General features: G+C 43.0%; 2 protein-coding genes across 10 annotated transcripts in view; both read left to right on the top strand.

Moving 5' to 3' along the window:
* TTL (tubulin tyrosine ligase) overlaps nt 1–21,997 on the top strand; it is a 53,086-nt gene extending 31,089 nt beyond the window's left edge. Inside the window, exons 6-7 of one of the 2 annotated variants that reach the window (XM_030827261.1) lie at nt 1,127–1,270; nt 18,407–21,997. In XM_030827261.1, coding sequence (XP_030683121.1) covers nt 1,127–1,270; nt 18,407–18,431 — 169 coding nt within the window. In that variant the 3' untranslated portion in view covers nt 18,432–21,997. Of the gene's footprint in view, nt 1–1,126; nt 1,271–8,508; nt 12,189–18,406 lie in introns of those variants that run through there. The other variant, XM_030827260.1, reaches the window with a different exon arrangement.
* A 175-nt stretch (nt 21,998–22,172) lies between these two features.
* Nucleotides 22,173–27,929, top strand: part of POLR1B (RNA polymerase I subunit B) — a 37,192-nt gene continuing 31,435 nt past the window's right edge. For 2 of the 8 annotated variants that reach the window (XM_003277680.4, XM_030827257.1), the window contains exons 1-3: nt 22,664–22,908; nt 27,229–27,396; nt 27,630–27,776. In XM_003277680.4, the coding sequence (XP_003277728.1) occupies nt 22,732–22,908; nt 27,229–27,396; nt 27,630–27,776 (492 nt within the window). In that variant the 5' untranslated portion in view covers nt 22,664–22,731. Of the gene's footprint in view, nt 22,909–26,067; nt 26,160–27,228; nt 27,397–27,629; nt 27,777–27,929 lie in introns of all 8 variants that reach the window. The other 6 variants (XM_012512553.2, XM_003277677.4, XM_003277679.3 and 3 more) reach the window with 6 other exon arrangements.

The raw sequence follows: 27,929 nt of genomic DNA, 5'->3' as shown, positions 1-27,929 counted from the left end.
TGGCATAGGTTTTCTGAGATAGTTGTAGATAAATAATAGATATATGGTTATCATAATGAAATATGATGAAAAATGGTTCGTAACAGTAACATTTATTAAATGCTTCCTAGGTGCCAGGAGTTATGACAAGTTCCTTATGTAATTATCTCATTGAACAATCACTTGTCCAAGATTTTGGTCTGACCTGGGACCTCATGTACTTGTGCATTGTATTTCCAAGATTCACTTTCAACTTTTTTTCTGTGTCACTAAAATCCTGCCATTTTTCCATTCATTGTTGCTAATAATACTTCTAGGTTTCAACATTTAGTTTCAACATGTATAGCTCTTAAATCTTTTAATTAGCAATAATTTGCCATTAGAACTAGAAGTAGTGAGATCATGAGGTCAACATGTTTTTTTTTTTTTTTTTTTTTGCAAATCCTGCCCTTCACCAAAGGGCAGTTCATTCTTTACATGGCAAAAATACATGGAAATGTTTTATTTGTTATAAACAAACATGGCAGCAGCCCAGCTGTTGGAGGAATCTTCATTTATAGAGGCCACAATGACTCAGCACTCTACTGCTTCTTGAGACATGGGAAAGTGGCTTTTGCCTGGAAGAACATGAGTGGTTGCTGAGTTTTCTAACAAATGCTTGCTAAGTAACATTCTCTTGAATAACCTAATGGTAATAAGTTGAAAAGAGAGAATTAGGCCAGGCACGGTGGCTCACACCTGTAATCCCAGCACTTTGGGAGGCCGAGGCGGGCGGATCACCTGAGGTCGGGGAGTTCGAGACCAGCCTGACCAACATGGAGAAACCCTGTTTCTACTGAAAATACAAAATTAGCTGGGTGTGGTGGCACATGCCTGTAATCCCAGCTGCTCGGGAGGCTGAAGCAGGAGAATCGCTTGAACCCAGGAGGCGGAGGTTGCCGTGAGCTGAGATCACACCATTGCACTCCAGCCTGGGCAACAGGAGCAAAACTCCATCTCAAAAAAAAAAAAAAAAAAAGGAAAAGAGAGAATTAAGTCAAAGCTAATATTTGTATTCATCTCATATAAAATATTTCAAGCACACCTCATGTCTTCCTTCTCCTTTGATCACCCCATTCTAATGAGCATTTCCCCTCCCGCCTCATAGGAACTGCCTCCTGAGCGTGGAGCCTGCCATTAGCACCAAGCACCTCCCTTACCAGAGCTTCCAGCTCTTTGGCTTTGACTTCATGGTGGATGAGGAGCTGAAGGTGTGGCTCATTGAGGTCAACGGTGCCCCTGCATGTGCTCAGTAAGCTTGCATGTCATTGTGTTTTCACAAGTGGGAAGTTGGTTCTGCAGTTGGGATAGTCTGTGGGTACAAGTGTAGGCACTTTGACTGCTGTGAGGGAGGATGCCACAGTCATAGGAGACCCTTGGAAGGACTCTGTTTGGCAGGGGGCTTTGCTGAGTCATTTCCTTTCCCATTTCCCTGTGTATTGTAACCAGATAGGCCAGTGTGGTAGCTCATGCCTGTAATCCCAGCACTTTGGGAGGCCAAGGCAGGTAGACTGTTTGAATCCAGCAGTTCAAGACCAGCCTGGGCAACATGGCAAAACCCCATCTCTACAAAACATACAGAAATTAGTCAGGCATGGTGCTATGTGCCTATAGTCCCAGCTGCTTGGGAGGCTGAGGTGGGAGGATCACTTGAGCCCGGGAGGTTGAGACTGCAATGAGCCATGATTGCACCACTGCATTGCAGCCTGGGCGACAGAGAGAGACCCTGTCTCAAAAGTAAAAAATGTAAGCAAATAGCCTGTGCTCAGGTGGGTGGGAGATGCCATGAGAGTGTTAAAGCTCATTACTGCCAGAGAGACCTGTGTGACAAGCTGAGTGAGCAGGATCCTATGATGTGGCGACCCAGAAGTTCAGAGGCTCCTGAGGCAGGAAGGAGTCAGAGAAGGCATCTTAGACATGGTGGATCTGGAGCTGGGGTGCAAGAAAAGAGGGTTCAGCTGCACCAAAGGTTGGTGGGGAGAGTCTTCCGAAAGAGGCATAGCATCCTGCGGGCTCTCACCCTCTTCTGGGCTCTGCAGGTCTGGGAGATGTCCAGAGGAACAGAATCTCCTGAGAACCTGCTCTCTGGAACTTCTGCTCCTCTTGGGAGAAGCCTGGTTGTAGCATGAGCGTTATGGAGTCATTAAGGAGAAAGGAAGGTAAGAGAGGACCTTCTGTGGAAGGCCTTACGTGTCAGGGAAAGTCACTCGGACTCAATTCTCTTGTGCTGAGGGTTCTTCTGAAGATCCTCTTCCCATCTCCATCTTGAAGAAATTGAGTGATTTTTCAAAATATTTAAGAGAAAGTCCTGTACCTGCAAGGGACGACGTCAGCACACCAAAGTTGTTCTTTACTTAGAAGCTAGGCCTTTGCTGTTGCCCGATGGTTGTGACAGGCATGATTCCATCTTGTTCATCAGTCTCTGCAGCTGATAAGTGCTTATTAGGTGCTGCCTACCTGGCCAGGCTCTGTACGAGGCCATGAGTTTGCAGTGGGGGCAAAGAGAGACACAGGCCCTACCCTTCGTGGGGAGAGACTGTGGGCAGACAGAGACCAGGCAGATGTCAATTACAAATGAGGACAAGTGCTTCAGTGGAGAATAAAGGATGTTGAAAGGTAACGTAACTGAGCCAAGGGCCCACAATGGGAAGTGATGTTGGAACTGAGATCTGAAGGCCGAATGCGAGTTAGATGGGCTAAGGGCGGAATAAGGCAGGGCTCCACACCTTCCCTCACCAAATCTACAGTGGTGTGCCCAGTCTCACCCACTGTCCTTTCTATCAGGGGTTTGTCCCTCCATGGTGCTCTAGACCTTACCCTCCTCCCGCTCCTGTCCTCTCATCTGGCTCATTTACGTTGTCACCTTTTTCTCTCTCTGATGCATAATTCTTGTCAGCATATGCAGTCCCAGCAGATTTTCCCAACTATTCAAAAAGATGTCCTCCCCTGATGCCACATCCTGTTCCAATGATCATGCCTTCTCCAGTTCCCTTCACAGCCAAGCTTCTGGAGAGCACCTTCTGCACAAGCTGTCTTCTATTCCTCTCTTCCCATCCATGCTCTAGTCCATTCCAGGCTGGCTCCCATCCTGATTGCCTCACAGAAACTGTTCTTTGCAGGTCCCCAGCCAAGTCCTTATTGCCACCTCCAGCAGCCTCTTTCTGTCCCCACCCCCTTGGACCTGTCAGCAGCATTCGAGGCAACCGACAGCACTCGCTGAGCTGCTCTCCTGTCACGGCTGGGCACGTGGTGCTGGGCAGGCTTGCCTGGGGAGGTGTGGGCAAGCTGGGCTCCGTCTTCTTCATCCAGTGCCTCTGGTCTTAGGCCTGGGTGTTTGTCTCCTCTCTGTGTATGTGATCTCATCCAACTTCATGATTTTGAAATTACCAAATTACATCACAGCCCAGAGATGCAGACTAGTATCTGCACCTGCCTTCCCTGCCAGAATGTCCCCCTGTCTACCTCCCAGACTTACCCATCTCGGTCGGTCACCACCCCCCACTCCCCCAAGAGACTAAGCTTGAACCTGACAGTGATCCTGCCTCTGCCTTCCCTTCCCCTCAAGTCCTGCCCATCAGGGCCCTGTGGGTTCTACCTCTAGCCTCCTTCTATTCATCCCTGGGTTTTGGCTTAGGTTGGTCTATTTCTCTGTTTTGGTACTAGTACCATGCTGTTTTGGTTACTGTAGCCTTGTAGTATAGTTTGAAGTCAGGGAGTGTGATGCCTCCAGCTTTGTTCTTTTGGCTTAGGATTGTCTTGGCAATGCGGGCTCTTTTTTGGTTCCATATGAACTGGTGTGGGATGTTCCCCATCCTGCGTCCAAGTGTTCTCATTGTTCAATTCCCACCTATGAGTGAGAACATGCAGTGTTTGGTTTTCTGTCCTTTGATAGTTTGCTCAGAATGATGGTTTCCAGCTTCATCCATGTCCCTACAAAGGACATGAACTCCTCCTTTTTTATGGCTGCATAGTATTCCACATTTTCTTAATCCAGTCTATGATTGATGGACATTTGGGTTGGTTCCAAGTCTTTGCTATTGTGAATAGTGCTGCAGTAAACATACATGTGCATGTGTCTTTATAGCAGCATGATTTATAATCCTTTGGGTATATACCCCGTAATGGGATGGCTGGGTCAAATGGTATTTCTAGTTCTAGATCACTGAGGAATCACCACACTGTCTTCCACAATGGTTGAACTAGTTTACAGTCCCACCAACAGTGTAAAAGTGTTCCTATTTCTCCACATCCTCTCCAGCACCTGCTGTTTCCTGACTTTTTAATGATCACCATTCTAACTGGTGTGAGATGGTATCTCATTGTGGTTTTGATTTGCATTTCTCTCATGGCCAGTGATGAGCATTTTTTTCATGTGTCTGTTGGCTGCATAAATGTCTTCTTTTGAGAAGTGTCTGTTCATATCCTTTGCCCACTTTTTGATGAGGTTGTTTGATTTTTTCTTGTAAATTTGTTTAAGTTTTTCGTAGATTCTGGATATCAGCCCTTTGTCAGATGGGTAGATTGTAAAAATTTTCTCCCATTCTGTAGGTTGCCTGTTCACTGATGGTAGTTTCTTTTGCTGTGCAGAAGCTCTTTAGTTTAATTAGATCCCATTTGTCAATTTTGGCTTTTGTTGCCATTGCTTTTGGTCTTTTAGACATGAAGCCCTTGCCCATGCCTATGTCCTGAATGGTATTGCCTAGGTTTTCTTCTAGGGTTTTTATGGTTTTAGGTCTAACATTTAAGTCGTTAATCCATCTTGAATTAATTTTTGTATAAGGTGTAAGGAAGGGATCCAGTTTCAGCCTTCTGTGTATGGCTAGCCAGTTTTTCCCAGCACCTTTTATTAAATAGGGGATCCTTTCCCCATTTCTTGTTTTTGTCAGGTTTGTCAAAGATCAGATGGTTGTAGATGTGTGGTATTATTTCTGAGGGCTCTGTTCTGTTCCATTGGTCTATTTCTCTGTTTTGGTACTAGTACCATGCTGTTTTGGTTACTGTAGCCTTGTAGTATAGTTTGAAGTCAGGGAGTGTGATGCCTCCAGCTTTGTTCTTTTGGCTTAGGATTGTCTTGGCAATGCGGGCTCTTTTTTGGTTCCATATGAACTTTAAAGTAGTTTTTCCAAATTCTGTGAAGAAAGTCATTGGTAGCTTGATGGGGATGGCTTTGAATCTATAAATTACCTTGGGCAGTATGGCCATTTTCACAACATTGATTCTTCCTGTCCATGAGCATGGAATGTTCTTCCATTTGTTTGTGTCCTCTTTTATTTCGTTGAGCAGTGGTTTGTAGTTCTCCTTGAAGAGGTCCTTTACATCCCTTGAAAGTTGGATTCCTAGGTATTTTATTCTCTTTGAAGCAATTGTGAATGGGAGTTCACTCATGATTTGGCTCTCTGTTTGTCTATTGTTGGTGTATAGGAATGCTTGTGATTTTTGCACATTGATTTTGTATCCTGAGACTTTGCTGAAGTTGCTTATCAGCTTAAGGAGATTTTGGGCTGAGACGATGGGGTTTTCTAAATATACAATCATGTCATCAGCAAACAGGGAAAATTTGACTTCCTCTTTTCCTAATTGAATACGCTTTATTTCTTTCTCCTGCCTGATTGCCCTGGCCAGAACTTCCAGCACTATGTTGAATAGGAGTGGTGAGAGAGGGCATCCCTGTCTTGTGCCAGTTTTCCAAGGGAATGCTTCCAGTTTTTGCCCATTCAGTATGATATTGGCTGTGGGTTTGTCATAAATAGCTCTTATTATTTTGAGATATGTCCCATCAATACCTAGTTTATTGAGAGTTTTTAGCATGAAGCATTGTTGAATTTTGTCAAAGGCCTTTTCTGCATCTATTGGGATAATCGTGGTTTTTGTCTTTGGTTCTGTTTATATGCTGGATTACATTTATTGATTTGCGTATGTTGAACCAGCTTTGCATCCCAGGGATGAAGCCCACTTGATCATGGTGTATAAGCTTTTTGATGTGCTGCTGGATTTGGTTTGCCAGTATTTTATTGAGGATTTTTGCATCGATGTTCATCAGGGATATTGGTCTAAAATTCTCTTTTTTTGTTGTGCCTCTGCCAGGCTTTGCTATCAGGATGATGCTGGCCTCATAAAATGAGTTAGGGAGGAGTCCCTCTTTTTCTATTGATTGAAATAGTTTCAGAAGGAATGGTACCAGCTCCTCTTTGTACCTCTGGTAGAATTCGGCTGTGAATCCATCTGGTCCTGGACTTTTTTTGGTTGGTAGGCTATTAATTATTTCCTCAATTTCGGAGCCAGTTATTGGTCTATTCAGGGATTCAACTTCTTCCTGGTTTAGTCTTGGGAGGGTGTATGTGTCCAGGAATTTATCCATTTCTTCTAGATTTTCTAGTTTATTTGTGTAGAGGTGTTTATAGTATTCTCTGATGGTAGTTTGTATTTCTGTGGGATCAGTGGTGATAACCCTTTTATCATTTTTTATTGCATCTATTTGATTCTTCTCTCTTTTCTTCTTTATTAGTCTTGTTAGCGGTCTATCAATTTTGTTGATCTTTTCAGAAAATCAGCTCCTGGATTCATTGATTTTTTGAAGGGTTTTTCATGTCTCTATCTCCTTCAGTTCTGCTCTGATCTTAGTTGTTTCTTGCCTTCTGCTAGCTTTTGAATGTGTTTGCTCTTGCTTCTCTAGTTCTTTTAATTGTGATGTTAGGGTGTCAATTTTAGATCTTTCCTGCTTTCTCTTGTGGGCATTTAGTGCTATAAATTTCTGTCTACACACTGCTTTAAATGTGTCCCAGAGATTCTGGTATGTTGTGTCTTTGTTCTCATTGGTTTCAAAGAACATGTTTATTTCTGCCTTCATTTCATTATGTACCCAGTAGTCATTCAGGAGTAGGTTGTTCAGTTTCCATGTAGTTGAGCGATTTTGAGTGAGTTTCTGAATCCTGAGTTCTAGTTTGATTGCACTGTGGTCTGGGAGACAGTTTGTTATAATTTCTGTTCTTTTACATTTGCTGAGGAGTGCTTTACTTCCAATTATGTGGTCAATTTACTTCCAATTATGTGGTCAATTTTGGAATAAGTGCGATATGTGGTGCTGAGAAGAATGTATATTCTGTTGATTTGGGGTGGAGAATTCTGTAGATGTCTATTAGGTCTGCTTGGTGCAGAGCTGAGTTCAATTCCTGGATATCCTTGTTAACTTTTTGTCTCATTGATCTGTCTAATGTTGACAGTGGGGTGTTAAAGTCTGCCATTATTATTGTGTGGGAGTCTAAGCCTCTTTGTAAGTCTCTAAGGACTTGCTTTATGAATCTGGGTGCTCCTGTATTGGGTGCATATATATTTAGGATAGTTAGCTCTTCTTGTTGAATTGATCCCTTTATCATTATGTAATGGCCTTCTTTGTCTCTTTTGATCTTTGTTGATTTAAAGTCTGTTTTATCAGAGACTAGGATTGCAACCCCTGCCTTTTTTGTTTTCCATTTGCTTGGTAGATCTTCCATCCCTTTATTTTGAGCCTATGTGTGTCTCTGCATGTGAGATGGGTCTCCTGAATACAGCACACTGATGGGTCTTGACTGTTTATCCAATTTGCCAGTCTGTGTCTTTTAATTGGAGCATTTAGCCCATTTACACTTAAGGTTAATATTGTTATATGTGAATTTGATCCTGTCATTATGATGTTAGCTGGTTATTTTGCCCGGTAGTTGATGCAGTTTCTTCCTAGCATTGATGGTCTTTACAGTTTGGCATGATTTTGCAGTGGCTGGTACCGGTTGTTCCTTTCCATGTTTAGTGCTTCCTTCAGGAGCTCTTGTAAGGCAGGCCTGGTGGTGACAAAATCTCTTAGCATTTTCTTGTCTGTAAAGGATTTTATTTCTCCTTCACTTTTGAAGCTTAGTTTGGCTGGATATGAAATTCTGGGTTGAAAATTCTTTTCTTTAAGAATGTTGAATATTGGCCCCCACTCTCTTCTGGCTTGTAGAGTTTCTGCCGAGAGATCTGCTGTTAGTCTGATGGGCTTCCCTTTGTGGGTAACCCGACCTTTCTCTCTGGCTGAGTGGCAACCAGTTTTAGAAATGTGGTCATGAAATAGAATTTCTAGGGCAGATCTTGGTAAAAAACAAAAACAAGAAAAACTGCCAGGCACGGTGGCTCACGCCTGTAATCTCAGCACTTTGGGAGGCCGAGGCAAGAGGGTTGCTTGAGCTCAGGAGTTCAAGAGCAGCATGGGCAACATAGCAAGACCCTGTCTCTACAAAAAATTTAAAAATTAGCTGGGCATGGTGGTGCACACCTAGAGTGCCAGCTACTTGGGAGGCTAAGGTGGGAGGATCCCTTGAGCCCAGGAATTTGAGGCTGCAGTGTATGTACCATGATCACACCACTGCATGCCAACTTGGGAGACAGAGCAAAACCCTGTCTGAAAAACAAAAAACATTTATTTTTTTTGCTTGTACTTTGATGAACATCCTCAATGATATTTTTTAAAACACATTTCAGGAAGCTCTATGCAGAACTATGCCAGGGCATCGTGGACATAGCCATTTCCAGTGTCTTCCCACCTCCAGATGTGGAGCAACCTCAGACCCAGCCAGCTGCCTTCATCAAGCTGTGACGGAGGGGCACTCCCTGCTGCCTTGGAAAAAGCATGGGGTCCTGCTCCAGGGAACGGTGAAATGACTGGATTGCTCTTTATCCAGCCCACAGCAGGGGAAAGAAAGGCAACTCACAAAGATGAGATGAAAGAAGGCACGTGAGCAGAGGAGGCAGCTCCCGAAGAGAGGGTTGCTCAGGGGACTTACCAGGTGGAGCTCTCGGCAATGCTGTTGAGACTTTTGAAAACAACTTTGGTACACAAAGGCAGCTTTGTGAGCAGAGCTCCTTCCCCTCTCCCCGGAAACAGCAAGGCACTGGGACCTCTGGTCGGTGCCTCCCACCCACTGCAGCCCTAGTGCCTTAGCTCCATGCCCGGCTGCAGCCCCACTGCTCTGGACTGTGGATTGGACGTGAGAGCATATTGGAGGTTGCCTGTGTGTTCCCTGCCCATCCCTTCGGTAACACTCTGCCACACTAAGCTCTGGACAAGCATGCACCAACAGTCCTTAGTTTTGTGCTGTGCATTGGCCTCTCAGCGAAGGTGGTTTCCCTCATCACCTTCCTGATGGTGTTTGGTCAGTCACCTGTCAGGGTTTGTGTGGGCTGGGCCCCAAAAAAGCATATGCTGCTCTAAGTCTGCTCTCTGCATGTTTTAGAAACAAAGTGGCAAGTCTGCCCTGAACCTGTAATCATCAAATAAGCATGAGAGAGAAAAAAACATGACATATTGCTTTACTTAATAGGTTGAATATGGTAGGTCTTTGAAAATATGATGATTCAATTTTCTCTATTTTCTTTGCTTTAATCAAAATTCTAAATGCAGTTTTGCCCAGTTCCCTTTTTTTTTTACTTTTTTTTTAAACGTTTGTAAAAACCTCTCTGAGGATCAGGAGTCAGTAAAATTCCACTCCCCAAGTGGTCCTGCCCCAGACAAAGGTTGCTTTCCCCCTTTTTGTTCTTTTTATGCCCCAAGCACTTTCTGCAGTAGCTAGAGGGACAGGTTTCCTTCCAGAAAGGATTCGAGTTCCTGTGCCTGTAGGTATCAGGTGAGTGTATGTCCTGCCTGAATGGGAAAGTCTTCTAAAATGGGAAAGAAGTGGTTTCAGCTCCACACAGCATCTTGTAAATCTCAACAAATGTGTACTGTTAGAAGTGGCTTCCGCTTACTGGATTAACTAATACTTTATAGGCTTTTCAGGAGGCCACATAACTAGCAGTAGGGAGAACAAGATACCATTTGTGTTCAGTGTAAGCTGAGTAAACAGGCCCTTCCTAGAGTGTCCTGGAAATCACAGCAACCCATTGAAAACTGCCCTCCCCACCAGAACGTGCTATGTTCTTTCTTCATGCCTATGTGTGCTCCATTCCTCATTTCTACTTGGCTCAAGAAAACATTTCTGCAGTCAGGTGAGACTTTTACAAAAGAGGATAAAATCAATGCCTCCTTGAACATGATGAGATGTGAGAACTTACAATGAAAAAGGCAATAATGGTAGAAATTATTTCTTAGGTGCAGCAATAGTTGATAGGATGTGAGGGTGTTACCTTGGGGTGAAGTGGAGAAGGTCTCAGGTGAATTGGCTCTCATGGAAATTTGGAATTACAAAATAAACATCCTGGGGGTTACCCAGAATACAGATTTAAAAGTTTGCCTGTAGAGCAAAATAAAACAGTCAGTTGTAATCATTAATCCTTGAGGCCCAAGGCAGCCGATGGGTTGGTGTTTGGGAAATTCTGAGAAGGGAATGAGATCTGATCGGATCCTGGGAAGATGTATACCTAGTTAGAACGTGTAGGGTTCTGGGTCCCTGGCAAGTCTAGGTGGGCGGGTGACAGGGAAAGCATGGGCATTTTTGTATTGCTGTCACATGCTAACACAGGTTTGTAATTATCTTTTGGACCCAAATTACAGAGACATTTACGAGTTTTCTAGCCCTCACAGTAACAGAGCTAAGAATTCAGATGTCAAGAAGTCTGTGAATCTTGATGGATTTTCTGAGAAACCTGACTCAATGGCATATGTAAGAGGGAAGTAAGACTTTTAAGAAAAGAAAAAATTATGCCTCATTCCTCATGTGGCTTCCAATAAGTATCTTAGGCACTTATTTCTTTTTTTAAAATATTTTTTAAATTTTTAAAATTTGATTATTTTTTACAGAGACGTGGTCTCACTATGTTGCCCAGGCTGGATTGCAGTGGCTATTCGCAGTTGTAATCATAGCACACTGCAGCCTTGAATTTCTGGACTTGAGCGATCCTCCCGTCTCAGCCTCCTGAGTAGCTGAGACTACAGGTGCACACCACCAAGCCTGGCTTTATGTATTTATTTCTGTTCATGTGGAATGATTGGTTCAGAACTGTTCCTTTCCCTACCATGATGTCCTTCACAAAGAAGGTCATGCCTGGCTCCCAGTTAGGCTTCATACTTTTGGTCCAGGTAAGTGCTGCCCGTTGCAGGGGGAGGAGTCATGGTTTATTTGGAAATGTCAGTTGCAATCATGGTTCTGTCGTTTGACTGCACAGTATCAGAGGAGCCTGTTAACCTCTCTGTGCCTTAGTTTCTTAGCCCATGAAAGAGATCATTGCCTGACCCAGGGACTACCTCAAGGGCTTTTGGTGAGGACAAGTGACAGTAGGAAGACACAAGAGCCTTTAGTACCAAGGTTCTCAACACTGACTACATGCTGGAATGACTTGTGAAGCTTTTAAAAAATGTTAGTGCCCACTCTTCTCCTCTCCCCCCAGCCAGTTAAATCAGAACCTCAGACAGCAATATGCCTTGAGATGCCTTGAACCATGCTTAAGAAGGAAAGACAAACACATTATTACCTTGGAAGAATTGCATAAGGCTTATGACTTAAAAAAAAAATTCTTTTTGGAAACACAAGCATTTCTTTAAGAATGACCAGATGTTGCCATATGTATTTATGGCACAAGCAGGTGTTGTCTAAGCAGTTTCTCTGTTTGCTTGTCATAGCAGCATTTGGAAACTCAAACATGCTTTCATTTACGTAAGTAGTTTATGAAGCTTTGACAACAAATGTAGACAGACATGAAATTATAAATCTGCTAAATATGTATTAAGGGTATTAATTATTGAGAGAAAGTCCCTTTCCTCAAAACTCAACTCCTATGGCAATTATGAACTCCATTTTACCAAGAACATTTAAGTGCCTCAGCATCTGTATGATATAGTGGAGCAGGTGCTGACATAGGTACCAGCTGACATGATGTGTCACTAGCTCTGCGGGATGATTGCCACATAAATGGAACACCTGAGAGTGCTGGAAATGTACTGGGATCGAAGCTACAAAGTGTGTTTTCATTCACAGTGGAGGCTACGTCAAGCAAGGGGAGGTCCAGCCCTCTTGCAGGTGTGGTGAGAGGCTCTACTAGCAAAGACATGTGCACCAGAGTGGGTCCTGTGTAGCATGCGGGTGCTGTAGAGAAAATTCAGTGACGTACATGGCTCTGGTTCTGGACACAAAATCTGTACTGGAGAGGAAATGACTGCTGAAATAAGGCAATTGTATGAATATTTAAAATGCCTGGAACACTAAAGTAAAGTAATGATATTTCAAGTGTTTTTGTGCTCTTTGCTTCTTGTTGTAGGTATTGACTGTCCTAGGATATCACTGGTCATTTAAATTCACCGTATAATTAGCCGGGCGTGGTGGCGCATGGTGGTGGCTGAGGTGGGAGGATCGCTTGAGGCTGAGGTGTGAGGCTGCAGTGAACCATGTTCACACCACTGTATTCTAGCCTGAGCAACAGAGCGAGACTCTGTCTCAAAAGTAAATAAATAATAAAGTAAATACAAATCCATGATGCTGTTACTCAGGGGTAGACAGACTTTCTGTAAAAGGCCAGATAATAAATCTGCTAGGCTTTGCAAACCATGTAGGGCCTTTGTTGCATACTTTTTGTCTTTTTATCCAACACCTAAAAAATACAAAAACTATTCTTAGCTCATAGGCCATATAAAAGCAGGCCAGATGTGGCAGTAATTTGCTGACACCAGGATATTACCCGATACATAAGCCAACAGATTGTCCTTCAAAACCGATGAGCTGCTCAGTGAAGCACTTAGACTTTCAGCTGCGAAAGTCCCAGCCCATCGTTTCTTAGGTGTCTTGTGTATCAAGTTCTTGCAAAGCATTTCACCAAGGCCAGATTTTTAAATACCTATAAACCTCACACACCTCAGGTGCTTAGTCTTGTGGATAGAAAGAGTTTCATTAATGCAAATTGTTAATAACTTGTAACTTCTTGTGCAATAAGGCTGAATGCTTTGGACATCTTTCCTTTGTATGGCTGGCCTGCCTTCTGTGGCTGCTTCCACTTCATAAATATACCTCTGGCACAGAGGAGGCTTCCATGCCAGAAGCCCTGGTGTAGGCACCCCACTCCAAACAGGTTTCACATACAGCATGACACATTCCCAGTGGACTCAGCAGAGACTGCATGGGCAGGGTGCAGGGCGCAAGCATACATGCACCTAGGCAGGCAGCTACTTTGGAGCCTGAGAGTGGACAGGTCCAAAGCCTCTGGAGGACTTCTCTTACAGACTGGTCCCACTTGCTGTCAGTAACTACACCTCCTCCTTAACCTTAAGTTCTCCCATAGCTCATATTTTAAAAGTGTTTTCCCCAAAGCATCCCTCCATATCTTAGTCTATTTTGTATTGCCATAACAGAATGTTACAGAGAAGTATATTCGGCTCACGGTTCTGGAGGATGAGAAGTCCAATATCAAGGGGCTATATCTGGTGAGGGCCTTCTTGCTGCCTCATAGCATGGCAGAAGGCATCACATGGCAAGAGAGGAAGGGAGTCTAACTCACCCTTTAAGTAGCAATCCATTCCTGTGATAACCCACTCCTGGGATAACATCATTAATTTATTCATGAGGGTAGAGCTTTTGTGACCTAACCTCTTACCAGTCCCACCTCTCAACACTATTGCAGTACAGATTAAGTTTCCAACACATTTACTTTGGGGAACACATTCAAACCATAGCAGTCCCTAAAGGCAGAGGAAAATGAACCCCTGTCCAGTGCAATACATAGTAGCAGAACTTGAAGATTGTTGCAAGCATAATTCCTTTCAAAAATTATGAGAGGACATCAGTGGGCATAATAGAGTAAGAATCTCTGAAAACCCTCTCTTCCATAAAAGCAACGAGAACACTAGCAAAACTGTCTAGACATTAACCAGAGGCTTGCAGCAATCCATTTATTCAAGAAAAGGCCTGTAATCCCAGCACTTTGGGAGGCCAAGGCAGGCGGATCACAAGGTCAGGGGATCGAGACCATCCTGGCTAACATGGTGAAACCCCGTCTCTACTAAAAATAAAAAAATTAGCCAGGTGTGGTGGCGGACGCCTGTAGTCCCAGCTACTCAGGAGGCTGAGGCAGGAGAATGGCATGAACCCAGGAGGCAGAGCTTGCAGTGAGCCGAGATCGCGCCACTGCACTCCAGCCTGGGTGACAGAGCGAGACTCTGTCTCAAAAAAAAAAAAAAAAAAAAAAAAAAAAGTTGCATCTGGGTAAGAAGAGCAAGCTTTCTGACATTTTAATGTACCCTATTCCCACTCCCCCTTTCCCCAGCTCCACAACAGCCTCAGCCGCACAATCATGCTGACATCCAGCAGCCGAGCAGCCACTGTAGGGCTCAGAAGGGGATTGGAGCTCCTCCACAGCTTCTTTACCAGAGAATTGCCATTTGGTCTTTTTCGTAGTTCCATGTAAGTCCTGACTCCTAGGTGTTGTCTTTATTTGATGTGACTAAGAGGTTACCCAGTGTGAACAACCTTTTCCCTGGGTGCATTTGTCAAAAAAAAAATCAACAGCAATTGTTGAACATCTCAACTTCCTAAGGTGGCTGTAACAGTTGGAACAAACAAACTGACCAAAAGACTTAGAAGGAAAAGCTGGGAATGAGATGTCTATAGGACATTTTGAAAATTTTCGAACTATTCCTAAGAATGCAGAAGGCCACACACATGTGTAGGGCTGTGCGCATGCCCAGAAGAGACCTGAGAATTCCCCAGCTCTTTCTTTTGTCTGACCTTAAGTGTCTGCATAAGCAGAGAGGACAGAGGCCGAAGGAGGGAGAGAGGGAGGGAGGGGAGGGAAGGTAGGAAGGGGAGAAAGAGGAAGAAAGAGAAAGGAAAGAAAGGCAGGTAGAAGAAGGGAGGGGAGGGAAGGTAGGAAGGGGAGAAAGAGGAAGAAAGAAAGGAAAGAAAGGCAGGTAGAAGAAGGGAGGGGAGGGAAGGTAGGAAGGGGAGAAAGAGGAAGAAAGAGAAAGGAAAGAAAGGCAGGTGGAGGGAGGGAGGGAAGGGAGGGAAGGAAGGGAGGGAAGGGAAGGAAGGGAGGGAGGGAAAGAAAAAGAAAAGAGAAAGATTGAGAGAGAAAGAAAAAAGAAAGAAGAAAGAAAAAGAAATACAAAAGGAAAGAAAGTTTACAAAATAGAACCAAGTAGAAATTTTAGAGTTGCAAAGTACAAAAATGCAAATGAAAGATTTACCTGAGAAGTTTAAAAAATGTTTGAACTGGTAAAAGAAGGAATCAGCGAATTAGAAGTCATTTGAGATTATCCAGTCTGAGGAACAGAATAAAAAAAAAAAAGCAAAGAAAAATGATCAGTGCTTCAGACACCCGTCAGACACCATCAAACATACCAACATACACGTAATAGGAGTCCTAGAATAGATAAGTGAGAGAGAGGGAAGGGGATAAAAAATATATTGGAAGAAATAGTGGCCAAAACCTTTCCCACTTTGAGGAAAAACATTAAAGTGAATCCAAGAAGCTCAACGAACTCTAAGTAGGAAGACTCAAAGAGTCCACCTCAAGACACACCAGCCACTAAGAAAATAATTTTAAATGTATAGTAAAAAATGACAAGGAAGCGGAAATGTTACACTAGAAAATACATAAGAAAAGAGAAGGAAGTAATGAAAAATAGGGGAGAAAAAAAAAGGCAAGAGGCATAGGAAACCAACAGTAAAATGGTAGATAAATCCTGCCTTATCAGTAATTTCATTAAATGCAAATGAATTGAATACTCCAATCAGAAGGTAGAGATTGGCAAATTGATTTTTTTAAAAATCATGATCCGGCCGGGCGCGGTGGCTCACGCTTGTAATCTCAGCACTTTGGGAGGCCGAGGCGGGCGGATCATGAGGTCAGGAAATCGAGACCACGGTGAAACCCCGTCTCTACTAAAAATACAAAAAATTAGCCGGGCGTGGTGGCGGGCGCCTGTAGTCCCAGCTACTCGGAGAGGCTGAGGCAGGAGAATGGCGTGAACCTGGGAGGTGGAGCTTGCAGTGAGCCGAGATTGCGCCACTGCACTCCAGCCTGGGCAACAGAGCGAGACTCCGTCTCAAAAAAAAAAAAAAAAAAAAAAAAAAATCATGATCCAACTATATGCTATCTGCAAAAAACACACTTCATTTTATTTTTATTTTTATTATTTAGAGACAGAGTCTTGCTCTGTTGCCTAGGTTGGAGTCTAGTGGTGTAATGATAGCTCACTGCATCCTCGAACTTCTGGTTTCAAGTAATCTTCCCACCTTAGCCACCCAAGTAGCTGGAACTATAGGCGCCTGCTACCATACTTGGCTAATTTAAAACAATTTTTTTAGAGATGGGGCCTGGCTTACTTCAAAACTTGCCTGGCTAATTCCACTTCACATGACAATCTCCAGTTCCATCCATGTTGTTGGAAGTGACAGGATCTCACTCTTGATGGCTGAACAGTACTCCATTGTGTATAAGCAATATATTTTCTTTATCCATTCATCTGCTGAAGGACACTTAGGTCGCTTCCAAATCTTGGCTATTGCAAACAAGACTGCGGTAAACATGGGAGTGCAGATATCTCTCCAAAAAAATATTTTTTTCTTTTTAGAGATAGGATTGTACTGTGTTACCCAAGCTGGTCTTGAACTCCTGGCCTCAGGCAAGCCTCCTGCCTCAGTCTCCCCTAAGTAGCTGGGATTACAGGCATCAGCCAATGCACCTGGCAAAACACACTTTAGATTCAAAAACACAAATAGATTGAAAGTAAAATGATGGAAAAAGATATACCATGCAAATAGTAACTCAAAGAGAACTGGAGCGGCTATACTAATATCAGACAACATAGGCTTTAAGAAAAAAATTGTTTCTACAGACAAAGAAGGACTTTTTTTTTTAATAGTTCCAACTTTTATTTTAGATTCTGGAGGTGCATGTACAGGTTTGTTACATGGGTCCTGAGGTTGGGGTACAGATCCCATTACCCAAGTAGTAAGCATAGTACCCAATAGTCAGCTTTCCAATCCTTGCTCCCCTCCCTCCCTTCTCCCTCTTGTAGTCTTTAGTGTCTCTTGTTGCTATTTTTGTGTCCATGTGTATCTAATGTTTGGCTCCCACTTATGAGACTGTGTAATATTTGGTTTTCTGTTCCTGCGTTATTTCACTTAGGATAATGGCCTCCAGCAGCTTCCATGTTACTGCAAAGGACATGATTTCATTCTTTTTTATGGCTGCATAGTATTCCATGGTATATATGTACTATATTTTCTTTATCCAATCCACTGTTGATGGGCACCTAGGTTGATTCCATGTCTTTGCTATTGTGAATAGCACTGTGATAAACATACAGGTGCATGTGTCTTTCTGGTAGAACGAACTGTTTTCTTTGGGATATATACCCAGTAATGGGAGGCTACGTTGAATGGTAGCTCTTTTTGTTTGTTTGTTTGTTTGTTTGTTTTGGTGGAGTCTCGCTCTGTCACCCAGGCTGGAGTGCAGTGGTGTGATCTGTGCTCACTGCAACCTCCGCCTCCTGGGTTTAAGCAATTCTCCTGCCTCAGCCTCCCAAGTAGCTGGGACTACAGGCGTGTGCTGCCACGCCCAGCTAATTTTTGTATTTTTAGCAGAGACAGGGTTTCACCATGTTGGCTAGGCTGGTCTTGAATTCCTGACCTCAGGTGATCCACCTGCCTCAGCCTCCCAAAGTGCTGGGATTACAGGCGTGAGCCACCATGCCCAGCTGCTCTGTTTTAAATTCTTTGAGAAATCTCCAAACTTCTTTCCACAGTGGCTCAACCAATTTACATTCCTGCTAGCAGTGTATAAGCATTCTCTTTTTTTCCTTAGCCTCTTCAGCATCTGTTATTTTTTGACTTTTTACTAATAGCTATTCTGACTGTGAGATGATATCTTGTGGTTTTGATTTGCATTTCTCTGATGATTAGTGATGATGAACATTTTTTCATATGTTTCTTGGCCACTTGTATGTCAAAGACATTTTATATTGATAAAAGGGTCAGTCCATTAGGAAAATATGACAATTATAAACATATGTACCTAGCAATACTGTCTAAAGATACATGACATAAAAACTGAGAGAATTGAAGGAAGAAACAGACAATTTAACTACAATAGTCGGAACCCTCAAAACTCCATTTCAATAATAGCTAGAGCAACTAGGCAGAAGATCAACAAGAAAATAGAAAACACTATAAACCAACTAGACTTGACAAATATCTACAAGGCACTCCATCCAACAGCAGCAAAATACACATCCTTCTCAAGTGCATGTGGAACATTCTCTGGGGTAGATCACATGCTAGGCCATAAAACAAGTCTCAGTAAATTTAAAAGAATTGAAATTATACTACATATGTTCTCTGACCATGTTGGAATAAAATCAGAAATCAGTAACAAATTTTGTTAATTTCTGTATTAATGAAGAAATATACAAGTAGAGAGGTTGGACTAATAATAATTCTTTTAAAACTTCCCACAGGGAAAAGCCCAGGACCAGATTGTAAGCCAGATGGTAAGGAATTAACACCAATATTTCATAGAGTCTCCTAAAAAATAGAAGAGAAGAAAATACTCTTCAATTGAGAAGAGTGTCCTCAATTTTATGAGGTAACTCTTAATACCCTGATACCAAAACCAGACAAAGATGTCACAAGAAAAGCAAATAGCAGACCAATAATCTCTGGGGAATACAAATGGAAAAAATCTTCAACAAAATACTAGTAAACCAAACCCAGCAACATAGAAAAAGGATTATACATTATGACTAAGTGGGACTTATCCTAAGATTACAAAGTTTGGAATAACGCATGTTCTCTTATAAGTGGAAGCTAGGCTGAGCATGGTGGCTCACTCCTATAATCTCAGCACTTTTAGGAGGCCAAGGTGGGCAGATCAAATGAGGCCAGGAGTTTGAGTCCAGCCTGGGCAACATGGTTAAATCTCGTCTCTATTAAAAATACAAGAATTAGCCAGGCATGGTGGTGCATGCCTGTAATCCCAGCTACTCTGATGGCTGAGACACAAGAATCGCTTGAACCTGAGAAGAGGAGGTTGCAGTGAGCAAAGATCGCACAACTGCTCTCTGTCCTAGGTGACAGAGCAAGATCTGTCTCAAAAAAATTAACAAGTGGGAGCTAAACATTGGGTACACATGGACATAAAGATGGGAAGAAGCCAGGTGCGGTGGCTCACACCTGTAATCCCAGCACTTTGGGAGGCCGAGGCGGGCGGATCATGAGGTCAGGAGATAGACACCATCCTGGCTAATGTGATGAAACCCCATCTCTGCTAAAAATACAAAAAATTAGCTGGGTGTGGTGGCAGGCGCCTGTAATCCCAGCTACTCAGGAGGCTGAAGCAGGGGAATCACTTGAACCCGGAAGGTGGAGGTTGCAGTGAGCCGAGATTGCGCCACTGTACTCCAGCCTGGGTGACAGAGACTCTGTCTAAAAAAAAAAAAAAAAAAAAAAAAAGATGGGAACAGCAGACACTGGGGACTACTAGAGCCAGGAGAGAAGGAGGAGAGCAAAGATTGAAAACTACCTATTGGATACTGTGCTCGCTACCTGGGTGACAGGTTCAACCATACCCCAGACCTCAGCATCACCCAATATATCTTTGTAACAAATTTGCACATGTACTCCCTGATACTAAAATAAACATTGAGAAGGGGGAAAAAGAATGCAAGGTTTGCTTAACATACAAAATTTACTTAATATAATACACCACTTTAATAGAAAAAAAAGGACAAAAAGCACATGATCATTTCAATATACACTGAAAAAGCATTTGGCAATACACAACACTCTTTCTTGGAAAAAACCTCTCAACAAACTGGAAATAAATTACTTCCTCAACATGATAAAGAGCATCTTTGGAAAAACCCACAGCCTACATCATATTAATGGTGATGTGAAAGCTCCAGTTGGGAGCTTTCTTCCCAATATCAGGCACAAAACAAGTATATTTATTCTTGTCACTGCAACATTGTATTAAATGTTCTAGACAGAGCAATTAGACAAAAGGAAGGAAAGAAGAATGCGCATTCAGATTGGAAAGGGAACAGTATGATGATCTCTCTTTGCAGACGACAAGATACCATATAGAAAAAGTCCTAAGAAATCCACTAACGCTGTTAGAACTAATAAAGAGTTTAGCAAGATTGCAAGACACAAGATCAATATACAAAACTCAATGGTATTTCTACATATTGCAAACAATTTGAAGTGAAGAAAACAATTCCATTTATATCACCAAAAAGAATGAAATACTTAGGAATAAATTTAACAAAAGTTCATTTCTACACCAAATACTACAAAACATCTCTGAAAGAAACTAAAGAACACCTAAATAAATGGAAAGACGTCCCATGTTTATGGATTGGGAGGTAATTATTGTTAAGATGAAAATAGGCCCCAAATTGATCTACAGATTGAACACAATCCTGTTCAAGAATCTCAGCCTTCTTTGCAGAAATTGACAAGCTGGGCCAGGTGTGGTGGCTCACACCTGTAATCCCAGCACTTTGGGTGGCCAAAACAGGTGGATTACTTGAGGTCAGGAATTCAAGACCAGCTTGGCCAACGCGGTAAAACCCCGTCTCTACTAAAAATACAAAATTAGCCAGGCATGGTGGTGCATGCCTGTAATCTCAGCTATTTGGGAGGCTGAGGCAGGAGGTGGAGGTTGCAGTGAGCCAAGATCATGCCACTGCACTCCAACCTCAGCAACAAGAGCAAAACTCTGTCTCAAAAAAACAAACAAACGAACAACAAAAAAAAGAGAAAGAAATTGACAAGCTAAGCTGACGCTAAAATCCATATTGAAGTACAAAGGATCAAAGAAATCTGGAGAAAGAAGAACAAAGTTGGAAGATGTGCACTTCCTGATTTCAAAATTTATTACAAAGCTATATTAATCAAATCTGTGTAGTTTGTAGACAGACATACAGATAAATGTAGATAGACATACAGATCAAGAGAATAGAACTGAGAGTCAAAAATAAACCCTTGCATCTATGGTGAATTGATTTTCGACAAGGAGGCCAAGACAATTTGATGAGGGAAAGAATAGTCTTTTTTACAAATGGTGTTAGGACAACTGGATATCCACATGCAAAGGAATAAAGTGATATGCCTTTCTCACACCATATACAAAAATTAGCTCAGAATGAGTCAAAGACTTAAATGTAAGAGTTGAAACTACAAAACTCTTAGTAGAAAATATAGGTGAAAATCCCCATGATTGAAAAATATCTAGTATTTGATAGCACAACAGGGTGACTGCAGTCAGCAATAATTTGTTGTACCTTTAAAAATAACCGAAGAAGTACAGTTGGAATGTTCATAACAGAAATGATGAATGCTTGAGGTGATGGAAACCCCATCTACCCTCCTGTGATTATTATTGTATGCCTGTATGAAAACATCTCATATACCTCATAAATATGCTAATTATGTACCCATAAATTTTTTTTAAATCCTCATGACCTTGGATTACACAATGATATCTTAGATATGATATAAAAAGACAGGCAACAAAAGAAAAAAACTACACTTCAAAATTAAAACGTTTTGCTTCAAAGGACACCAGCAAGAAAGTAAAAACCCACAGAATGGGAGAAAAATATTTGCAAATCATGTATCTGACAAGGAGTAGTATAGGCTATATAAAGAACTACAACTACTCAGTTGGCCAGGCGCGCGCGGTGGCTCATGCCTATAATCCCAGCATTTAGGGAAGCAAGGCGAGAGGATCACTAGAGGCCGGAAGTTCAAGGCCAGCCTGTGCAACACAGACTCCCGGCTCAAACTTTTTATAAAAAGTGATATAGGAATGAAAAGTACCAGCTGAACTAGGAAAGGGGAAGTTGACAGTAAGGAGGGACTATCAGGGGCAGGAGGATACTGGGTAGTGGTGGTTTAATTCATTGTTTTAATTGTGGTGATGGCTGCATGGTTGTACACATAGGTCAAAACTTAACGCGTACACTTTAAATGTGTGGTTTATTGTATGCCAGTTATAACGCAATATAGCTGTTAAACACACACACAATAAAGTTGAAAAACCAGCAGGCATTCCCTGATTAATCAGTATTCTGGGGAGGTAAGGGGCTCACAGGAACGCAAAGGAAATTCAGGCTGTAAATCCAGCTGGACGCCCCGCTGCCCCATCCCCTCCATCAGGGACCACCCGACCCCTCTCCCACCTCCCTCCCCAGGCCTCCCCCAGGACTCCAGTCCGGAAGATGCGAGGAGGTTAGCGGGGCCCGACCACTCCTTGGCTTCCCAGGGGTGAGCCTCGCGAGTTAGGAGTTGGGTAGAGAGTCAGCCCGGGGCCCGGCATCCGCTTTTTCGTTGAAGCAACGACTTTGGCCAGATGACTCCCCAGGGTCGGCATCAGCCTGGGACTGGGAACAGGTTAAGGAAAATAGAAGAGAACCTGAGAAGACCGCTCTCCTCCAATCCTAATTGACTGAGCCAGTGAGAGCCAAAGAGGTCACATGCTCAACTGGGCGGGGAGCGGGCTTCCACCTGCGGCATCTTTCGCAGAGGGGGGAGATAAGTGGGGCGGAAAATGGGAGAAAGGGAGGGCCCGCCACGCTCTGGCTGGACACGGCCTTAATCGTCCCGTTCACTCGCGAGGGTTTTTGGTTCTACGTCGACCCCAAGAAACAGAAACTGTAGGGCCTAGGGCGGGTGGAACGAGAGGGAACTACATTTCCCAGCAGGCTGCGGAAACGGGACTCCGGCCACTACTTCCGGCGTGTATAGCGACATTGGCGTCCGGTGTGCAGGTGGCCACATGGATCCCGGCAGCCGGTGGCGGAACCTGCCCAGCGGGCCTAGCCTAAAGCACTTGACTGACCCCTCTTATGGAATCCCGCGGGAACAGCAAAAGACAGCGTTGCAGGAGCTGACGCGGGCGCATGTGGAGTCCTTCAACTACGCTGTGCACGAGGGTCTCGGCCTCGCGGTGCAGGTGAGCGCGGCGTCCGCTGGCGCCCTTGCCGCGGCGAGGCCAATCCCAGGGAGATGGCTGGGAGGTCACAGTAGGACCCCAAATGCATGTGCTCCTTGATCCTGGCAGGCTCGGTGGGTAAGCGGGAGAGCACAACATGTTAAACAGGACACAGAACTGGGCTTCGTGAGACTTGTAGTCGAGGCGTCTTAAGAGATGTATTCGTGATTCTGAAGTGAAAAGTGATTGTGACCGTACTTTGGACAGTTTCGGGGTGCTGTGAGAGTGAGGAAGTGGCTTATCTGGAGTGTGCTTCACAATGCACACGGCTATATATCACTTGAAGACTTAACTCTCCAAAACGTACCTCAAAAGATTCCGAACTTATTTGTAGTACAGTGTAATGTTCAAGGTTATGTCCAGTTTCCTTCTCTTAGAGCTTTGAAGAGAGAAACTACTCGTCATTTGTTATGAATTAAGCAGGTGCTGAGGAAGGTATAAAAGCAAAATTGAATCGAAAAGTGTAATTGCATTATTAGCGTAGAGTCATGATAGCAGAATTCAAGTGAGTATGGTGGGGGAAAGTTTCGTTTAGTAAGCATCCCCAGTGTCTCCAGGCACGAGGCTCAGAGGATGTGGAGGAGGCAGTCCCGTGTACGAGACAGTTCATGCATTTAAGTGCTTCCTGTCGTGTTTGGGGGTTGAAGGGGTGAAGATATGAAAGCAGTTCGTGCCAATATTCTTGAGAACTGCTCTGCCAAGGAATTATGTGGGCTACTGTGGGAGCATATGGGCGGCGCAACTAATCTAGGAGTTTGAGAAGGGGCAGGATTAGATGAGTTCAAGAGGGTGAGAAACGTGCATTTCGTCCAGGGGAAGAGTAGAGCAGAGTCACATGCTTAGGGGACCCTACCTGTGGTTTTGTTGGGTAAGATTTGTGTTGTGAGAGATAGGGATAGAGATAATGTGGAGAGCTTTGATTGCCAGTCTGATTCTTGAACTCTATTCGGCAAATAATATGGGAGCCATGAAGATTTATTGTTTAGAAAGACTAGAGTGGTGGGGGTTATTTGTATTGTGCCTGGATTCTTACAGTATCATGTCTGTGAGAAAAATACCTAATTAAAAGTTAATCGGGCTGGGTGCAGTGGCTCACATCTGTAATCCCAGGACTTTGGTAGGCCAAGGCAGAAGGATGACTTGAGCCCAGGATTTCAAAACCAGCTTGGATAACATAGTGAAACCCCACCTCTACAAAAATTTAAAAATTAGTGGGGCATGGTGGTGCGCACCCAAGTAGCTGGTCTCAGCTACTTGGGAGGCTGAGGTGGGAGGATAAGTTGAGCCCAGGAATTTGAGGCTGCAATGAACTATGATTGTGCCACTGCACTCCATCCTCGGTAACAGAGTGAGACCTGTCTTTTTAAAAAAAAAAAAAAAATCAAATTGAGAAATTTTAGAAAAGCACTAATTAATTTAAAAATAAGCCAGTCGTCTGGGTGTTGTGGCTCTTGACTGTAATCCCAGCACTTTGGGAGGTCAAGGCGGGTAGATCACTTGAGGTCAGGAGTTCCAGACCAGCCTGGCCAACCTGGTGAAACCCCATCTCTACTAAAAAATACAAAAATTAGCCGGGCGTGGTGGCACATGTCTGTAATCCCAGCTACTCAGGAGGCTGAGGCACGAGAATCGCTTGAACCCGGGAGGCGGAGGTTGCAGTGAGCCACGATTGCACCACTGCATTACAGCCTGGGTGACAGAGTGAGACTCTCCCCAAAAAACAAATAAATAAATAAATAAACCAATTATATGTTAACATTTTTAAGAAAAATATTTTCCAAAGCAAAAAAGTTAGATGAATTGCATTATTAAAAATCTTTTTAATGTCTGGCTTAATGAAAAGACAACTGGATTCTCATGTCTGCATTCAGTCCCTTGTGATAATTGTTTTGGTTGAAGTAGATGAAGAAAATTTGGCCCTGCGTAGAAAATGATGCCACAACTTAGCTAGAACTATAATAATATAGTATTTGAAAATGTTCTGTAAAACACAGTAACATAAATGACTAATATTTATAAAGCCAAGGGAAAAAATAGTTACCATATTTTTTGCTTACAAAACATAATTTTGCCTAGTCTCTTTGGAGTGAATTCCTCCTTTCTGTGAGTCAGAATTTATGTGTCTGTCTTTTCAAAATCTTTTCAAAATACAATTGATTTTTATTACTTGGGGATTCTATATTTGCAAATTCACCTACTCACTAAAATTTACTTCTACTCCAAAAGCACCATGCCCAGAAGCAGCGAAAAAGTTGAGTTGCTTAGTGTCAATTTTCCCAGCTGAGATCTAACAAGGTGATGCTCGGCCTTCTTGTTTTAAGTTCTTAAACTATAAACAGAGGTTGTCTTCACTATTTAGTTCCATGTTTTGTGCTTTTTGTTGGTGATTTTGCTGTTTAAAATGTCCCCCAAGCAAAGTATGAAAGTATTAAAGTTCTGTATAAAGTTCCTAAGCACAAGAAGGCTGTGCTGTGCCTTTTGGGGAAAATATTAATACATGCCTTTAACATAGGCTTTGTTCAGGCATGAGTTAGGGACTCAATAATATCTATTAAATAAGCTGTCCTTAAACTGAAACCCACATAATGCAAGGTTGTGTATTGATCAGTGGATGAAATCTTAGGCTTTGTTCAGGCATGAGTTACGGACTCAATAATATGTATTAAATAAGCTGTCCTTAAACAGAAACACATATAATGCAAGACTGTATATTGATCAGTTGATGAAATGTGACCAGAGGCTCGCAGGAAGCTAACCACGTATTTACCCTAGGAGCAGTGGTTCGGTATTGGCTAATTCAGTGTTTATGGCAACTGTATAGAACATAACTATTATGAATAACAACAGTTCACTGTATTTCTTTCTAGATAGTGCAGCTGTGTCTTGAGAAAGCAAATCTTCTAATCTTTTTTTAACTCCTTTTTTTTTTTTTTTTTTTTTTTTTTTTGAGACAGGATCTCACTTTGTCACCTAGGCAGGAATGCAGTGGCATGGTTATAGCTCAGTGCAGCCTCGACCTTCCAGGCTCAAGTGATCCTCCCACCTCAACCTCTCAAGTAGCTGGGACCACAGGCGCGCACCACTATGCCCGGCTAGTTTTTTTATTTTTATTTTTTGTAGAGACGGGGTCTCCCTATGTGGCCCAGGCTCGTCTCAAACTCCTGGGCTCAAGTAGTCCTCCTCCCTCAGTCTCCCAAATATTGAGATTACAGGTGTGAGCCACTGCATCTGGCTTTTATTTTTAAATAAAATATGAATTTCTAAAATAATACCAGCTTTAGATAAAATTTTAAAATTTATAAAATGTCAGTTAACTCACGTGAGGATGGAGAACCCCCTTGGTATTCTTTCTTGGTTCCATTTTTTCATTTTCATTATTCTAAGACTAAGGCTAGGAGGTTGCTTGTAATTAATATATAGGAGAGCTTGGTGATGCCCCTTCCTCAGAACAGCAAAGCTTCCCCCACAGAATGGTACAAAGAAGTAACTTCTGTGGAAGGGGATGGCCTGGCCACCATCTTTTCTGTTGCATGGCTCTGGCTTCAGTATGACGTTGCCATCGTACATTAAGCATCTAGTCTTAAATCCTAAAGGATGTTTCCATGTTCTTGTTATATTAGCAGTAGTCCCATTTGTCTTGCTATGCACATAGACAAGTTAAGAATACACAAGGCTCTTGGTTCAGAGAACAAGAATTTTGTTTTGTTCACAGCTGTATCCCTAGAGCCTGCTACAGTCTCTGACACATGTAGTCACTCAAAACAATCTTGTACTAATAATGCATTGTGGTTTTAAGTATTTAGTGAAGTTATGAGTAGACTGGAGGTAGCTTTTTTTTTTTTTTTTTTTGAGATGGAGTCTCGCTCTGTCGCCCAGGCTGGAGTGCAGTGGTGCGATCTCGGCTCACTGCAAGCTCTGCCTCCCGTGTTCATGCCATTCTCCTGCCTCAGCCTCTCGAGTAGCTGGGACTACAGGCGCCCACCACCACGCCCGGCTAATTTTTTTTGTATTTTTAGTAGAGACGGGGTTTCACCATGTTAGCCAGGATGGTCTCGATCTCCTGACCTCGTGATCCTCCCGCCTCGGGCTCCCAAAGTGCTGGAATTACAGGCGTGAGCCACCACGCCTGGCCAACTGGAGGTAGCCTTAACTGTCCTTTTTAGGTGTGTCATGGTGGCATCACAGGCATCAATGTTTGTAGAACACATAAGATTTGGAAGAGTCTCAGAGAAAAAATGCTTTGGAAATGCAAGCAATTTAATAGTGTGAATTGCATTTCAGGCTATACCTCCCTTTGAATTTACTTTCAAAGATGAGCGTATCTCTTTTACTATTCTGGATGCTGTTATCAGTCCACCTACAGTTCCAAAAGGGACCATCTGCAAAGAGGTCAACATTTATCCAGCAGAATGCCGGGGCCGAAGGAGTACCTACCGTGGGAAGTTGACAGTGAGTACTAGTGACGCTGTATGACACACAACACTGCACATATTTGGGAGTAGGGCAGCTGCCTAATAAAGTTTATGCCAGAAATTGCTTTCTTGGTGCTGTTGTCTAAGAGATCCCAATCTAAGGCATGAAATAATTTAATTGATCTTCTTCCTCAGTCTTTGAAAATACTCATTTGTTCTCGCAAATGCAGATATTTCTGTTAAGTAACTTTTTCTCTCGTTTTCATTTAGGCTGATATCAACTGGGCAGTGAATGGAATCTCAAAAGGAATCATTAAGCAGTTTCTTGGCTATGTTCCCATCATGGTGAAATCCAAGCTTTGCAACTTACATAACCTTCCCCCACAAGCCCTCATTGAGCACCATGAGGAGGCAGAGGTAATCACAGGCGTCCAGGCACGAGACAGTAGAGAAGGCCTGTGTTGGGAGTAGGAAGACAAGAAGTGTGTCCGTGTTTTCTTTCTCTGCTCCAATTTCTGGATAGGTGAAAGAGATGCCAGTATCTTGCCTGCATACAGTGTATGGCTCTGA

The sequence above is a fragment of the Nomascus leucogenys genome, chromosome 14 (assembly GCF_006542625.1).
Source record: "Nomascus leucogenys isolate Asia chromosome 14, Asia_NLE_v1, whole genome shotgun sequence".
NCBI lineage: Eukaryota > Metazoa > Chordata > Mammalia > Primates > Hylobatidae > Nomascus > Nomascus leucogenys.
Note: the sequence above shows the minus strand (reverse complement) of the source record. Positions and strands in the feature narration are given on the sequence as shown.